At 36.5% G+C, this 18733-nt stretch overlaps 1 protein-coding gene across 16 annotated transcripts in view; it reads right to left on the bottom strand.

The window, feature by feature from the left end:
• trpm3 (transient receptor potential cation channel, subfamily M, member 3) overlaps window positions 1-18733 on the bottom strand; it is a 198815-nt gene that overhangs the window by 68978 nt on the left and 111104 nt on the right. For all 16 annotated transcript variants that reach the window (XM_067439009.1, XM_067439010.1, XM_067439001.1 and 13 more), the window contains 4 exons: window positions 4503-4582; window positions 3866-4067; window positions 1802-2015; window positions 1439-1563 (listed from right to left, as the gene is read on the bottom strand). In XM_067439009.1, coding sequence (XP_067295110.1) covers window positions 1439-1563; window positions 1802-2015; window positions 3866-4067; window positions 4503-4582 — 621 coding nt within the window. The remainder of the gene's footprint in view (window positions 1-1438; window positions 1564-1801; window positions 2016-3865; window positions 4068-4502; window positions 4583-18733) is intronic.

The following is an 18733-nucleotide window of genomic DNA, read 5'->3' on the forward strand; positions in this document are numbered from 1 at the left end:
TGAAAAAGGACACAATAGTGACAGTGACATTAAAAGGTTAGTTCACCCAAAAATGAAAATTCTGTCAATAATTACTTACCCTAATGTCGTTTGACACCCGTAAGACCTCAGTTCCTCTTCAGAACACAAATGAAGATATTGTTGAGGAAATCTGATGGCTCAGAAAGGCCTTCATTGACACCAATGTCATTTCCTCTCTCAAGACCCATAAAAGGCACTAAATGTGCCATTGCAAAGTCCATCTCACTACAGTGGCTCTACAATAATTTTATGAAGCAACGAGAATAGTTTTTGTGCACAAAAACAAAACAAAATAAAGACGTATATAGGCGAATATAGGCGTATATTCAAAACAAATAAAGACGTATATAGGCGAATTTCAAAACAAAGATCCGATACACTGTTTCATAACGGTTCGAAACTTTGTTTAGAAATCGTCCCATAACTATATAAGTGGTTATTTTGTTTTTTTGCGCATAAAAAATATTCACATTGCTTCATAAAATTATTGTAGAACCACTGTAGTGAAATGGCTTTGGTGACAATGTCTTCAGTACCTTTTATGGGTATTGAGAGAGGAAATGACATTGGTGTCAATAGAGGCCTGTCTGAGCCATCGGATTTCAACAAAAATATCTTCATTTGTGTTCCGACGATGAAGTTGAGGTTTTACGCGTGTCGAACGACATTAGGGTGAGTAATTAATGAGTGAATTTTCATTTTTGGGAGAACTAACCCTTTAAAGCAGAGTGGCATGAGCAAGTTATCAGTGGACATAAGAGAACACATTCAGCAATAATTAATACTGTAAAAATTGCAAGTAACATGATTTTCAAACTGTTTTCGTATTTAGCTTGTTGCCTTGTGCTTTAATGGAAGCAATATTTACAGAGTCACACAATCAATGCCACAAATTTGCTTATTTGATCAGTGATCTAGAAATAGTGCACATATAGTGTCTTATTTAACATTGTCTTTAAAACATTCACATGAGATATCCGACCAGACCAGATCAGAGATTGAGAGAAAGACAGAACCAAAATGGTGTATGAGTAAGGGGGGATAGAAATCAGAGGTTATAAATAAAGAATGACTCTATCTATGTGTCTCAGTTGTGCATCAGCCCCCAGAGACACACTGACAAGTCGAGGTGAAACTGAGTATATGTAGTGGCTCACACATAAATTATTTATAGAATTCTACATGACAGAGAATACATGCGGAGACAACATGAAAATCATCATGTTGTGATCTGGAGATTTGGTCTTGTGAATAATATTTTTTATGAATATATCAATTTTACTATTTAATTATTTAACGAAAGCACATTTTGTCAAATCTGCCATGGTCCAAACCAAATAAAGTCTGGTCATTTAGAAAAATATATTATGATAGAATAGGTTCAGTAATTAAATGTATCTGTAGTCAAGTCACTTACATCTTTGCCCACCAGGTCTTCCTGGTTCTCCACAATCCCCCAGGGGGCAATGCCGATAGTACAGATCTTCCCCCGCGATTTGGAAGCGTGGTCTTTTAGAGCATCACCAACATGCCTGATAACTCCTGAAGTGACAGATAATGGAAGAGATAACACATTCTCAGTGTGAGAGCTATCACATAATACATTATGGACATTGAGATGCACACAGTTACACATATGATCTTCATCAGCCATTTATCTCTAAGTTCTTTAAGAATTAAGACAGTATCTATTTTGACTAGCGTTGCTCAGAATCTAAATAAGAGTAATCTAATCAGAATCTGAATTAAACGTAAAGATACATTAACACCTTGTACACACCAGTATTAACTCCTCCAGTGAAGATCCAGGCCCCAGTGGTCATGGCAGCCTTGATTAGACCCTTGCCAAAGACTTGCTTGAGTTTGGGCTGCAGCTCAAAGTTCTGAAGTCCTCCATGAACAGAGATGAGCAGCTTGGGAAGCTCCAGTTGCCACTCTTTCGTCATCAGGTGCAGGAGTAAGTCTGGCTTGGTGTCATAAGACACTCGTACATACTGACAAAACATAAAAGTGAAGTCTTGAGACAATCTTTAACAGTACATATAAGATTTTACAATACCATTCGTAAGTTGAGTCTGCAGATTTTGTATTATTTCTGAAAAAAGTGTCATGCTGATCAAGGCTGGTTTCGTTTGATCAAAAATATAGGAAAATTAATTATATTTATTTAAAGGTCCCATGGCATGGGTTGTTTTATTGTTTTATAATGTTTCCTGGGGTGTACTTATATTGATAGTATGGTTTTTACATCAAAAAATGTCATAATTTAGAAATTAAAGGCATTTTTTTCTATACTGATATTAGCCCTCTGTTTAGAATGCTCTGTTTCAAGAGGCGTGTCTGCTTTGAGTCTTCAGTGAAAACACCCACTGTTGTGATTGGCTGACATTTTTGCATTTAAAATTAGATAACGTGCGGATGAGGGCGTGGTTTAGTCAGGCGCAAGCAGAGCAGCTGCAGCGCTGCCAGTCGAGAGAGACAGATAGCTGGGGAAACATTGCTGAGGAAGTGTTATTGTACCGAGTTTTTGAGAGCGCGAGTTTATTTTGTTTGTATCCGAGAGCTCTGAATAAACATGAGTGAACTTTGCAACGTTATTTCTCTCACAAAATGCTTTCACCACAGCTAACAACAAACACGTCATCGACATGAATAGAGTAAGAGCTTCTGTTGAGCATAATGAGCAGCGTCATTCAAACGTGTGATTGGCCAATCCGAACATTATAAAGAGTGTTCTTTGAATGCTCTCTGTAGTTTAATCATTTAAATAACAGATTTGTTTCATGCTGCTAACAGAAATGACGTGAAGTTGATGGTTTTAGTCAATGGCTTGATTCACTGATGCATCAAGACGGCCAGCTGCGGGACTGACAGTTTTAAACGACTTAGAAAGAAAATCTGTGTGAACTTGAATGATTAGCTACACATCAGAACTCACTGATCCCAGATCAGGCATTAATGAACACTGTTACTCACGGTGCTGTTAAATCCTTATGATAAAGCCTGTGCTGCTGACATCCACTGATAAACGGACTCCTTTCTCTACTAATTCTCTGGGCGGGCAAAGCAGAGGAAGGGGGGGTAACCTTTCCTGGTATGACATCATAACAGGAGAATTCAAGATCAGCTCGTCTGAGCTCTCATTTTCTCAAAGGCAGAGAAAGACTCGTTTGAACTCGTTTTACACTGATCAAAATTTCTAGCAACTTGGGGAAACCATTCAGGCTAGGGGAGCTCATATTAATGTTGAAAAACCTCATAAAATAAGAATTTCATGCCATGGGACCTTTAAAAATATTTTGTATGTAATTTATTCCTGTGATGGCAAAGCCTTCAGTGTCACATGATCCTTCAGAAATCATTCTAATGTGATGATTTAGTGCTCAAGAAACGTTTCTTCTTATTATCAATCTTGAAAACTTAGCTGCTTAATACTTTTGTGCGCAGATAACAGCCAGCAAGAGTGTAACTGTCATTTAAGTCAACATGTAGGTAAAAAGTGTGTTCTTCTTAAATAATTTTTCCGCTAATGTCACTATAGTGTTAAATAACAGCCACTTTTCTGGTACGTAATGTCTACTTATCCTTATTTAATCAATTTCAAATGAATAAAATCATTTTGCACACTACATTTTATCTTTAGTCTTATTGAATGTCCTGTGAAATACTGAATGTCACTTTATGGGTGTAAAATGGATGATATTTCGAAGATTGATCTGGCAGGATCAAAAGACATTAATAAATGCCTTGCAAAAGGTTCTAAAAGGTTCATGCATATTTTATCAGAGTTATTTTGAGCACTTGAGCATCAAACCATTATTAATAAGAGACTGAATGTGTCTACCATTGCTTTGTTGGAGTGTCCACCTCCCTGGAACTCAATGGTTCCAAAGGCGTCAGTGGGACTGAGCTGGGTGTGCTTGCTGATGGACCACTTCTCTGACAAACTGTCATTCTTTGGCACACGATCTGACTTCTCATTCTGATTGGATGAGATGCTGGGGGGCAGGCCGACATGTTGACCAATTAGACGGCCACAACAGCACCTGTGACAGAAGAGGCAAGCGGTAAAGAGAATGTGAAATTTAGCGAAAGTAAAAACTCTCAGCGAGTAGACTATAAAAATCCTTATTTGCAGATTTCAATGTTATTAAAGGGTTTAGAGAGGCTTTGAGATTTACATTTCTCTGCCAGATTAATCACAGCAAAGCTAACAATTTATTTACGTCTTTAAAAAACTATAAAAGAAGCATTTAGAAAACAAGATCTTCTTCACAAGCGTTGACTTCCTCAATCTGTAGTGATTATTTAGATGCTTAGTGGTATTTTTAGATGCTCTAACAGTATCGAACAAGGCCACGCTAATGAAAAATGATTTTTATTTCATTATTAGCACTGACACATGTAGTTACATCATGTAATTACATCATTGTCAAAAATTCACCTTGTGCACAGACTACTGCAGTAGTGGCCGTACTCACCTATGGGGGTCTTTGGTGCTTACAATAACGTGCACACATTCTCTCTTGCTGAAAGCTCTTTCTATCCATGATTTCTGTGCCTGGGGAGAAACACAATATGTATAAGTTACAGAAATCACTAGAGGGATAAATGCCAGCTTCCTGCATCTACTTAAGATACCAGTAAATGGCAAGCAAAAAAATATCCCACATTGCACATTTGACAAGTCTGTTTACATTGTATCACCAGGATGTGGTGCTTTATTGTATTTTAGGCCTAGCCAATTGTTGTTCATTGAGATTACAATTTCTTAAAAACATGAACTTGTCTCTCAGGTTTATGTTTTATTTTTTGAAGTATTTTAAATAAATCATTATTATAATTTATTACTGTCACCTTGTTTTTTAATCATAGATACTTTTGTTTTCTTTTAAAATCTTGTCAGTGCTTTCGTTGTGTGTATTGATGCTTTGGCAATACTGTGAGTATAACACTCTTACCAACAAAGAACGTGTAAATTGAACTTTTAATGCTTTTATTCAAGGGTATTACAGGTCCCGCATTAACCAAATGAACACACTGTCTGTTTGCATGAGTGGATTGCTCTAATTCAACACAACAGCAGCACCATCTGTGAACACACCTCAAAAACAGCAAGTGGTTACACAGGCACTTACCCCACAACTAGACTTCCTATGGTACACCATTACTCTTATAAAAAGCTAGCATGAGGTAGAGAGGGAGGCGGTAGTAGGGTTTAGCTTTTAGAGGAAAACCCCCATGTGATGACTCAGTGAATCCAGGGCGCATCACTGACCACCCACATTCACACATCGTTACGCCAACATGAACATGGATAATGTAGATCTGACCGAACTCAATGCTTTCTGACAGAGCTGCTGTGAGAGCAGCTCTCTGCTCTGCTGCTGGTCAAAAGCAATACATTAACCTTTCCTTTTTGAGGTCTGAGAGACCCCAAGGCCATTTTAATTGCTCAAAAATCATACTTAACATTTAAGAATGGGATTGACACTTCACAACCTTTACTCATCTTATGAGAACTAAACAAAATTCAAAAGTTTCATATTTGGAATGTTACATTACTTATCATTTCAGAGATCCCAGTTATAAAAAAGAAAAATCTAAAATAATTAAACAGTTAAAAATAAAATCAATCGTTTTGAATGGTACACTTTTTTTAACAACATAGGCATCACAAAATTATAAATGAAAGCATAAAACATAAAAAATGAGCGTGTGAAATTTTAAATTGAGATTTTTTAAAAAAAAAAAAATTTTTTTAAATTTTTCAATTTTTTTAAAGACTACCAGATGTAATCTAAATATAAAAATACCTTGCTCACAATTTTATTTTTATTTCAGATTCTAGTTATTTTAAGTTAAACTACACTGTAAAAAATTTGTGGTGGTTTTTGTTGGTTTAACTTAAAAAAGTAAGTAACCTGGTTGCCTTAACATTTTGAGTTTATTGAAATTAAAAATTTGAGTTGATACAATGAAGGAAATTAGTTTAATAAATAGAAACTAAAAATATTTTTGTATCTGAACCACATAAAAAATGTGATAAATCATGAAAATAGCATAATTTTTATGTTTCACTGCGTCATCAGAAATAACACACATTATTACCCAATATGCTAACAAAATCTTTTAATAATCTTTTAATAAAGGTTGTTGAATCTCAAAAAATGTTAATTGTATTAACTCAAAATTTTAATTTCAATGAACTCAAAATTTTAATTCAATTTAATTCATAATCAATAATTTTTTACAGTGTAAATGAAATTATGAAATGTTGCAATATTAGATTAGAATATATTTCTATTAGAAATATTTGGCAACAAGCCCAAATAATATAAGTTTAAGTTTATTATTTATATTATTTTTGAACATTAATATTAACAGTATGCAATCAAAAGTACATGCTCGTTGTGCTAATATTCACAGTAAAGCAAAGTAGAAGTAAAATACTTTAAGGAAGTAACACCAAAATTATATTAAACCCAACTGGGAATCTCTGTAATTCTGCTCAAGTGTGATGAGCATAATCAGTTTAGTCTCCAGTGTATTCCTGTGAAAGTTTTTAATGTGATAACACACCAGGTAAGCTATATTGGAGTCTGTAGGTGATATCAGAAAATGCAGCACACACTCAAAACAATTTTAGTTGAAAAGACCTCATAAACTTCTCATATACTTAATTTCTTCTGCTCTCATTTTGTTTGTGAGTGTTGACATGATTCGTAGGGCTCTCGATTCACAGCGGAGAGCTGCCAAAAGCTTGTGGTGTAATTAAGATTTGTCCTCAGGATTGGCCCCCTGAAAGGCAAAGAACAGCTTTGCTCCTTGTTGGATATATCTCAACATCTATAGGGGATCTATGTCAACAGGTAATGTTATGGAGGGTAGTACCTTGTTGTGCATCAAACTATTTTCAGAGAGAGAGAAAATCCCCCACACAAACAAACATATTGTATATTTTGGAAATAGATATTGGTATGTAATGCATGTATCAAAGTAAATTTAACAGCACATTCATACTTACAAGAAGTTAAATGGTCCATCAAAGTTAGTGCTCATTAATAACTTTAAAATGACCACTTTAATTACTTAAAATAACAATATTTCTGCAGCCAAATTATTTGATTAATAACTAACTTTATACTTTTCTAAAATGTATATATTAAAATGTATTATAATTTAAGTTCATATTTATAATTTTAATTATTACCTGCTCTTTTCTTCATCTTCATAAATAAATCCAGAGGTCAGAATCATTATTTTGCAATCTGCAGCTTCTGCTCCATTGAAAAGCCGAGGACTTTAGAGGCCAAACCTCCATGCTTATGGCCTTGTTAGCTGAACTCAAATGTGTTGGGACTTCACGATTAATCCCTTCTGAAAGTCTCACAGACGACGCCCCCCTCAAAATCCTGTTTCGCTAACCCAATTTGACACCCCTACAATAACAAACTCCCAACAGCGGCATCCAGATGGAAACATCCATGTTTCCCTTTCTCACAATCATACACATATTTGTGACACATTTAAACACACTTTTTCTTTGCATTGGTTGTCTAGAAAATCTAAGTGTGGTTATTCGGACTCAAACTTCAGTTGTGGCCAGTGTCTGTCCCTGCACCCCAGGGCCTGTCAGAATCATCTCACACTTCTGTGCATCAGCAAAATCCCTTACAATCACCTCACACATCAAAAACAATGAATTATACGGGGGAGGATCAAAGTATTGCTCGGTTGAGCGGCGGTTAACAATGGCCATCACCTTCTTTTTTTGACATATGGTAATTATAACAGCCCTGCTGAACTTACATAACACCCCCACCGTATTTACTAAAATAACACACACACACAAACACACTAGCACAGTGCTGATACACCACCTGTCACCTGTGTGAAAAGATGTCAGTCTGACAGATGGAATCCTCTAAGCTGTCTATCAGGTTTCTCCTCCCGGTTGAGGAGCTCAAAAACTGACGGGACAGAAATCTGTGGAGAGTGTGACACCTCATATATATATATATATATATATATATATATATATATATATATATATATATATATATATATATATATACACATACACACATACCGGTACACACACACAGGTGCTGGTCATATAATTAGAATATCATCAGAAAGTTAAATTATTTCACTAATTTCATTCAAAAAGTGAAACTTTTTTATATTATACGTATATTATATTCATCCATTACACACAGACTGATATATTTCAAATGTTTATTTTATTAATTTTGATGATTATAACTGACAAATAAGGAAAATCCCAAATTAGAATTATTACTTAAGACCAATACAAAGGAAGGATTTTTAGAAATCTTGGCTAAATGAAAAGAATGAACATTACAAGTATGAGCATGTACAGCACTCAACACTTAGTTGGGGCTCCTTTTGCCTGAATTACTGCAGCAATGCGGCGTGGCATGGAGTCGATCAGTCTGTGGCACGGCTCAGGTGTTATGAGAGCCCAGGTTGCTCTGATAGTGGCCTTCAGCTCTTCTGCATTGTTGGGTCTGGCATATTGCATCAACCTCTTCACAATACCCCATAGATTTTTTTGTGGGGTTAAGGTCAGGCGAGTTTGCTGTTCAGTTAAGAACAGTGATACCATGGTCCTTAAACCAGGTAGTGGTTGATTTGGCACTGTGTGCATGTACGGGGAAAATTAAATCTGCATCTCCATAAAGTTGGTCAGCAGCAAGGAAGCATTAAGCGCTCTAAAACTTCCTGGCACACGGGAAGTCCTTGACCTTGGACCTCAGAAAACACAGTGGACCAACACCAGCAGATGACATGGGACCCCAGACCATCACTGACTGTGAAAACTTAACACTGGACCTCAAGCAATGTGGATTGTGTGCCTCTCCTCTCTTCCTCCAGACTATGGGTCCCTGATTTCCAAAGGAAATGGAAAATGTACTTTCGTCAGAGAACATAACTGGACCACTCAGCTGTCCTTTTTGTCTTTAGCCCATACAAAAAATAACGCGTTAATCTATCCTCAAAGTTGGGTTGGGAGCTGGGTCTATACCAGCGTTTCCCAACCGGGGTGCCGTCTGACGTGAGCAGGGGTGCCGTATAAAAGGTGCCGGCACGTACTTGCACCGCGGCTCATCTCACATCTGATGACGCATTTTTAATATGATTTGTAACTTGAAAATAATGCTTTATGTATGTTTCTGTCGATGGATACACATGCTGGCTTCTCAGTGATACATTACAACAGCAATAATAAAAGAAAAATGTGGGCAAAGCGCACATTTATTTCTCTTTGTAAACTGTTCAGTTCACTTGCTTTATTTCCAGTATGTTTTTTTAAATGCTGGCAGGGAAAGAGTAAATACAATTTATTTGTATAGCTCTTTTTACACATACAATGCAGCTTTAAAGTCTTTCACACTTCACAGGTCAGAATAAAAATATATTAAATAGACATATTAAAAAAATATCACTACTGTGAAGATGAGCAAATGCATTTTGACAAAACAATAAAAAAAATATAATAACCATACAACATAATAATGAAAATATAACAAATATTTGCGTAATTACAAATATAATCTATGTATTAAAACTAACTAACAGAGCAAAACTGTTTCACTTTTCATGGGAATCCATAAATAAATTACTATATATTTTGTATTATAGTTTTTAACATAAAACGGTACACTTCTCCTTTATGTGATCCTAACTCTCTTGCTACTCTTTTTTAAACATCTGAAAACTGTCAGTGGTAAATCCAGTATCCTCCTGCTCCCTGTCCTGGCCCCTACTGAGGTGTTGGGATCTTAATAAAGGCACTCTGCTGAGAGTTCATTTAATGTAGATTAGAGCTTAATTTCCTCACTGTTTAGCCTAATTAAAGCCGCTGCAGATTAGTTAAAGACTGTTTATACAGGGGCATTGCAGGATAGAGTTTTGCGACATCTATAACATAACAGAAGAGCTCTCCATGCGTATATGAGAAAGCAGCACTTCTGGACAGGGAATAGAGAGAGCTACTCAGGTTAAGCAGTGTAAGATTAATAATTTAATTTGAGGATAATTGGCATCAGAGTCCCCCGTCTGAGCACAAGCGAGGCATTGCCTTGCTTTATTTCCAGGTAATGTTTAATCTGCCAGTGATCTAGGGTAGCAGTGCTCCTTAAAGCTCCTTTACAAAAAGGAACACCACACTGGCAATATTTATATGTAGATTAACACATATGGTAAACAATTGGTATTAGTGTGAATACAATATTAAGTAATCTAAACACACCACTGTTAAACATTTTGAGGTCAGCAATATTTTTTTTAAGGTTTTTGAAGTATCTCATGTTCACAAAATCTGCATTTATTAGATACAAAACATTAATATTGTAAAATAGCAAAAAAAGCGTTTTCTAAATTTCCAGTCGCCATTACTCTAGTCTTCAGTGTCATGTGATCCTATGACATACTGAGTTGATTAAGAAATATTTCTTATTCTTATCAATGTTAAAAATAGTTGTGCTGTTAAACTATGATCTTAAACTATATAAACATCTAAACCATGGGGCCCTATCTTGCACCCAGCGCAATTGACTTTGTACACCGACGCATGTGTCATTCCTATTTTGCACCCGCGCAAAGCACGCTTTTTCCTCCACAGAAGCCAGTCGCTAAACTAGTGAATGAACTTGCGCTCCCTGGGCGGTTCAGCGCAAAAAAAGGATGTGTGTTCCGGCGCAAACAATCCCTGGTGCTATTTTGCTGTTCCATTAAACAATTGCGTCACTGACCAGAAAAAACCTGGTCTAAAGTCAGTGGCGGGCTGCGAATTGTTCATTATGCTATTTTTGGGGCGCATGCTTGACCATAATGTATAGCGTGCACAACGCGCATACACTTTGCTCATGTAATCTACACAGATGCAAGTTATTTTTGCAAATAAATTGTTACACTAAAAAAATATTAACACATGAGATGATGGAAATCATTGTGGTTTGCCACGAAGATGTGAAAAATAGGCATAAATCTAGCTTACAAATTATTCAGGCTAATTGTAGTAATTAAGGATCAGACCTGTTCGCCCAATAGTGGCAAGACATATATGTATATAAGGACATCTGACAAATTGGTTTGTCCATCAAGAACCAGGAAAAAAAATCGACTGAAAAACTGAAAAAACTGTTTAACCGACGCTATTTTGGGTGGGTTTCTCCCATCCCCATACAACACAACTTCTCTGTCTTTCACTGCTCTTACAAGAACATCAGTCTCCCCGGCTGTGAACCGCTCCTGGCGTGCGCCTGGTGAAAACGCCATAATAATAGCAATCCATAATGGAACTTGTGCACCTGCTTTTAAAGGGAATGTTGGATGACGCTTTGATTGGTTTATTCACGTTACGCCCAAACCACACCTATGAATAATGAAGCTACTTCAGACCAACCCATTTTAGATTTGCGCCGGGCGCAAGAGCCATTTATCCCGCCGGGAAAATAGCAACAGCGCTGAGCCCCGCCCACAAAGTTACTTGCGCTTCGCGCTTTGGCACTTGCGTTTCAGATCGTTAAAATAGGGCCCCATGTGTTATAGCCTATGGGCCTGAGTTTAGGGATGCAATCATGGCAATCTTCTTCAGGCACTGAAATACCTGTAAATGGATTTTGGAGCCTCCGCAGAGGACAGATGAAGATGTTTTCACAGGAGAAAAAAGAGAAGGCACAAGAAGAAGCTTTTCCATTCCATTAGGTCTGGAATTAGCTAAAAGCTTTTAGCAACTGCAAGGTCACATGGAGGTAACATGAATTTATTCTGAAGGTTTGTTGCTGAAATTTGCATAGAAAGTTGATTGCATGATTGCTGTTATCAAATTCACAATCACCCTATATAAACACACAAGACACATTTCCGTTTCCACGGTTTTCAGTAATACTCAAAAGCATGGATGGAAATCATATGTAATTAAACCAGAGGTAAAGACTTTTGACGGATAATTCCCTTCAGATTTACCACCATTTTTGCACGCCTGAGTTTAGAAAACTGCTCTTTCAAAAACCAAACAAACCTTTACGTTTTGATAGGAGCAACATGGCTATAATAGTCTGGCTATAATTGTATCTAAAGGGATAGTTCACCCAATAATGAACATTGGATGTTTATCTGCTTACTCCCAGGACATCAAAAAGGCGTATTTGTTTCTTCAGTAAAACACAAATGAGGATTTAGTGTGTTGCCACGAGCCACAGGGTTTCATATATATTTGTATGTCTATGTGTTTTTTACTATCATAGAATTACACCCCATCGAAATGCATTATACACAGCAACGTTTGGAGTTAAACATCTTAATTTGTGTTCTACTGAAGAAACAAACACACCTACATATTGGATGCCCTGGGGGTAAGCAGATAAACATCACATTTTCATTTTTGGGTGAATTATCCTTTTAAACCAGCATTGGGAAAAGTCCTATATAGTTCCTTTGCACAAAAGAAACTAAAATTACTTTATAGGCACAAATGGACACACATTCTCTCTTCCACATACACACTCAATATCTGACTATATAATTACACGGCTACCCACCCCTGTTCATTTTGACAGGCACTGAGTCAGTTCTCCCCTGCTCTCTTCTTTTTCAGCATCCTGCGGCTTAGCTGCTCACTTTGGCATGAAAACAAGCAAGGGATCAGGCCATCCCTGAGAGATGTGTATGTACATGTGTGTGTGTGTGTCTCTGTGCTTTGTGTATGTAATACACCCAGCTTTAGTAACTAGCCTAAACGGTTTGTTCTGTAGTCAACTGGACATTTCAAAACATTGCATCTTTGTAGAGGTAGAAAAAAGAGTGGTATTGCCCAAAGTTACATCATTTACCAAAGATAATTTACAAAATGGCCAAAGCAGATGGGTTTCAGAACAAACCCTCTTGAACTGTAAAAAAAAGTAAAGCATACTGTAATGAGGCAATGTATTTCTCAATATTCTTTAAAAAGCTGTGACAGTAAACAACACTGACACTGACATTAACATCCATTTCTTATCCAGGTATATGGATTTAGTTTTTTTAGCGGGATTGCATATATATATAAAACTTCATTCAAATGTGTCTCCATTAGAGCTGCATGATTCTAGATGAATTGAGAATCAAAAAAAGTTTTCAAATATAAAGATGACGGTTTCCCATAATTCTGAACAGGCAACTAAACAAAATACCATGTCATTTACTAGCAGTTCTGACAAAATATTTACTCTATCGCTGCAGGCACAATTTAAAATAATGAATTAATTTGAATTAGTTAAAATTATTGTTTTAAATGAATGATTCATACTTCACTCATTTCATTACTGGAAGAATCAGCGGTTTTAAACAAATCTCTTGAATGAATGATTCAATGACAACAATTTTTTACCAGTCACTTGTCACCACTTACTGGTGTAACAAAAAATATGCACATTTTTCCAGAGTTATGCTGAATTTAGTGCGTAATTTATTTATACATTGGAAACTTTACAATTGTTATGTTAAATATTGCAGTTTGGATACTTGCATTCCCATTATACTGGTTGGGTTGACAGATATGTATAAAATTGACAAATTGACATCTTTCGGAAAGGCATTCGGAAACAAAAAATCTCTTACCAACTGATATCGCATGTATTACTGATGATTATATTGCCCGAGTGTTGAAAAACAGATTAAACGCACTCGCTACAGTCACATCACAAAGCGGAGTGGCAAGCAGAGTTTTCAACGTAACAGACACAGGCCAATCACTGTCATTTAGGAATGGATAGTTTTTAGTCACGTGACCATCATGGAGCCCTGAAGGGCAAAACAGCCGTAGAACTGCAGCATAAGCCTTTCAATTTTCCACCTTAAAACCAAAAATATGTTTTATTTTAAATCGAGTTGTGTTGCACTACTTAATTTTAAACACAGATTAACCATGTAGAAACACCGTTAGAATAAAAGGGCTGATCAGGATAAACCCAGCTTTAAAGTGCCTTAATGTACAGTGATATTAAAAGATTAAATTAAGTTTACATATTTTTGATGATGTATACTATATAGGGGAGTAGATGAGCCAAGAATATGAATGTGTTTTCTTTGGTTTTTGATGTTAAAAATATCTAACGAGAAACCTTGTGTGTTGCATTAATAGTTTATGTTCATTTGCTTGACTGTACAGAGTATGCAACATCAATAAGGTGTATATTGAATTTGGTATTTTAATATCACTGATTTACTACATTAAAACTTACTACAAACCTGGTGAAAATGATTGGCGGGCAATGGAGGACAGTCTTGTTTTGCCCTCCAGGTGGACGTTCCTATATTGACGTCACATGAAAACTATGAATAAGATTGTCTGAATCTGACTTTTTATCAAAGATTGATTGATTGATTTATTGTATTTTTGCCTTTTTAAATCAGATGGTACTTGGAGAAAGGACATAAAGCAAAGTGGGAGGGGGAATTAGGAAAGGAACACAAGCTAGGATTCAAACTCGGGCCGCCCGAAGTGCAACTGCACTACATGTCTTAGAGGACATCGCTCCAATAAACATCTGATTTTGAATGTGGTCAAGTGTGATCCAATCATCAAAAATGCATGTTAATGGCATGTCTTAGATGTAGCTGTTCGTAGACCAGTGTCAACGAAAGGATTTCATACTGCAGAAGCCTTTTAAAAAAGGAAACCTGTGATTATTTTTTTAGACTTTGCCATAACACCCAAGTATAGTAAGTGTTTCACATTAAAGCACTAAGAAGCTCTACACATTTATTTACAGATGCGCTCTTGTTCCACAACCACCGCAATGTTCTGAATCCAATTCAATCAGCATCCGATTTCATACGTACAGGCTCTCCTGGCTCACAATAAAGTGCTGTATTACTTGAGAAACCTGAGCAACCTCTGTCGAACAAAGGCTAACAAACATAAGCTGGTATAAAATCCTGCCAGTTCCCGAGAAATGCAAATCCCCGTAGGTAGAATAGGATTAGCATGTATAAAATAATGACCATAACTAGGAGGAATGTTTTTGAAATAACAGAAGAATGTCACACGAAAGGAAAGGTAGATAAAGAAAAAGAAGTTACAAACTATGAGCGAAGTTTGTGTGAATGCAAATACGTGTGTGTGTGTGTGTTGGGAAAGCAATAGGCACACATAAGCAGTAATTGAGTAACTAAAGCAGGGAGGCAGAGCTTGTTTTAGCCACGTCAGGGACAATCCATCTGTAGACCTGCAGAATAAGCACAGGCTCCCTTTCCCATAGGCCTCCCCGGTCCCAGAATGCGCCACTTCAACCAGCTCATAATCACTTGTGGCATGACCATTCTGCCTTTCTGCAATGACTACATGAGGACCTAATTCTCCCTGCCTATCCGAGACAGAGACGGAGAGAGAGAACAGCTACACTTCAGTGCTGCCATTATCACAGCGTTGCTACAAAATGATAAGTGTTACAGTAGATGAAGGTTGTCAGAAACGCTCTCTCTTCTTGGCAGAAAGATGAAATATTAATCTTTCAGCAGCGGACAGATTGGCAAAGCCGTGTGACGGGATCTAAGTCGACCAAAATGTAGAACATTGTTTAGCCTGGCAGGAAAAGATGATTGATGATTACAGCACATGGTGTTGTTTGGTACCTGCTTATCGGTGCCTTGAGTAAAGTAGATCTATATTTATAAAACACACGCCCGAGTTCTTGCTATATTATATCACACTTTCTTGGACTGTTATAGCATTCAAACGGCTTATAATGTATGCTGCTTCAAATAACACAGCAGTTGCAATTGCTTTACAAAAAAATAATAATAATATAACATTTTGGACACCACATATATATAGTGGTATCCAAAAATATAGGTGTTTTTTTTTTTGTTTGTTTTTTAAGTAAAGCAATTGCAACTGCTTTACTATAGTGCATCTGCGAGGCATGGATTTATCTTCCAAGAGGACAATGACCCAAAACATTCTTCTAACTATTGCCAGAACTACCTGCGATGAAAGAAATCTGCTGGAACATTGAAACTGATGGACTGATGGACCCCCTAAAAGTCCAGACCTCAACCCCATGAAGCACATTTAGAGCGAGTTGAAAATAAACTGGACAAATCTATTGTACATTCAAGGAAAGCCTAGGGCTTCAGTTGCAGAAGGCACGGGATATCATTAGTGTTGAAGTTTTCAGAGCAAATATATTGACCCTATGTTAGAGAGATGTGCTGCTGTAAATGCTGCAAAAAGCAGACATACCAAATATTAAAGTTAAAAGTGGATAAAAACAATACGACTGACTTCATCTGATATTTGATGGTCAGAGTAACCATCTTTTGTATGAACATTATGAAATGAAATCATGTTTTGGAGGTAAAAAAGGTCAAAATTATCAGATCTGTCAGATGTTCTAATAATTTTGGCCACCGCTGTATATTACAGATCACTTTTTTTTTATCATTTAGAATTATTTAGAGGATGCCCCAATCAGGATTTTTACAGACATTCATTCAGGGCCTGAATTTCATTTTTTTAATTTGGGGGAATCTTTGGCTCTTCTTTCATTTGAGGGTGTTTTTTTTTGTCATTTTTCAAAAAATATATAGTTCTCTCACCTAAATGTTTGATCATGCAGTGAATATTTGTTTTTACAATGGGGCAATTGTTGCACAGTAGATTATGTACAGCACAAGTCTGATTTCAAACACTGAATTGAACAAAAAAAGATAAGTAAACGGTCAGTAATAAAATTAGAACAAATAAACAATTTACAAGCAGTAGCACAAATAAATACAATAGAATAAAGATACAAATAATATAAGCTTTTTGATAAGGAATCAAATGTAAAATAATACTGGAAGGTTACAATACACTGTAAAAAAATTATATGTTCAATAATTTATGACAACATATGTTTTTACATTGTTTTAACTCATCAAAATAAGTTAAGAAATGTTAAACTTGTTTTTATTAGTTATACAAGATGTAACAAATTTTTTAAAGTCAGTTTAACATAATTTAAGTTGAAATAACTTAAACGTGCAGTATGCAACTTTTGGCCACTAGGGGTCACTCATTCAAAATAATAACAACAGACGTCTTTTAAAGGGTTACTTCAGCGATTAGCATATGGCTTTGTATCAGTAGAAACCCTGGAGAATATTCAAATGATTGTGCTTTCCCCCCTCATATCTCCCTGAGACGAGAGATTTATGCATTTTATTTCTGGAAAAATTCCTCCTATGATGCAAAATGACGATTTTTGCATCATAGGAGGAATGTTTGCCCAGAGGCTAAAGACTACAGCCAGCAGAGGGAGCCATTTCTGCATGTTTTGAATCCGGCATTGGGGGATGGGAGATTACACTCAGCTTGCAGGGAGAGCTCAGCTTGCAGACAGGATCATTTAAACGGAGCTATGGTGTGCAATGTAAGTCTTTTAACTTCTCAAATTCATTTCTATGAAAGTTAAGCTTGCAAAGGCATGAACTGAAACGCGCCAGACTGAACTCGCGTTGTGAATGTATGCCGCGAATGTAGTGGCGATTACCTCAGCTCTCATCACTCGTGCAGTTAGTGCTCAGTGCTGTGATACTCGCGCGGTGACTCACTCATTATATTGAACAGACACGTTCAGTTTTTAATTGTAGTGTCTTCTCTAACTCAGTCACTGTAATCAAGTAGGTGGCTTTGGGAATGGCCTCACAGGGCAGCGAAGCATTCTGGGAATTGTAGTCTTTTATCCCCATGGGACAAATATACATTTTCTGTCTTTTCTCAGTCTAGAAGACACCAAATTCAAAAATAATTTCACATTTCTACTGCATTGATGACCCAGTTTAAATACAGATTCATCTTCCCAGCGCTGAAGTACCCCTTTAATGACGTCGGGAAAGTGCGTGTGCTCATGGGAGTTGTTGTCATTATTGCCACTGTCAACCAGCGAATCTGGCATCTCCAGCAGAAAACATGTTCACTGACAAGGTAATTGTTATATTACATCTCTATTATTGTTAAGTTTAGTTACGGCTTTTCACGTTATGTAATGCCAATCTAATGAAATAGCAGCGAGCTACCGTTACTTAACAAACTTATCAGTAACGTTAGCTAATGTGTGAGTCAGAATGTTGTGCGGGCGGTCGCTATGTCAACACACCTATAAGTTGGTAGGCTATGTTGACATATTAACCGTGCATCATAATTTGAGTTACTCAAATTATAGATATGTTGACATGGCATCCGCGATTGTCGAACATTCTGTATATCAACTGTTCAATAAGGAAATACATTTCAATTTAGTTTATCATTACCAACATAAAACAGTAAATGAGAGAACCAGCACTAGCAATACGTTGTTCATTGGAACATGCGGTGTGTCGCTCCCCACATTCATCAATCTAATAAACATTTATTTTGGAACTCAGAGATATATGAATAAGTAGATCATTATTAAATCGATATTATATGTAGCTAGTATTAACATATGATAAAAGTGACGGTCACCTTATATTAATTGACCAAGATAGTGGCATATTACCTTATGAAGCTAACGTTACCTTCTCCAGCTACATATAAAACCAATAATAGCTAGTCCATCTGCGTTTTACACATGACATCATCGTGTCACCAAATATACGGATAGAAATATACTTTTGAATCAGTTTTAAAAAGTCTCAGTTTCAGTCTCCAAAAACACAGAATCCGCCTGTTTGAAAA

This window comes from Pseudorasbora parva, chromosome 3, assembly GCF_024679245.1.
Source record: "Pseudorasbora parva isolate DD20220531a chromosome 3, ASM2467924v1, whole genome shotgun sequence".
Classification (NCBI taxonomy): Eukaryota; Metazoa; Chordata; class Actinopteri; order Cypriniformes; family Gobionidae; genus Pseudorasbora; species Pseudorasbora parva.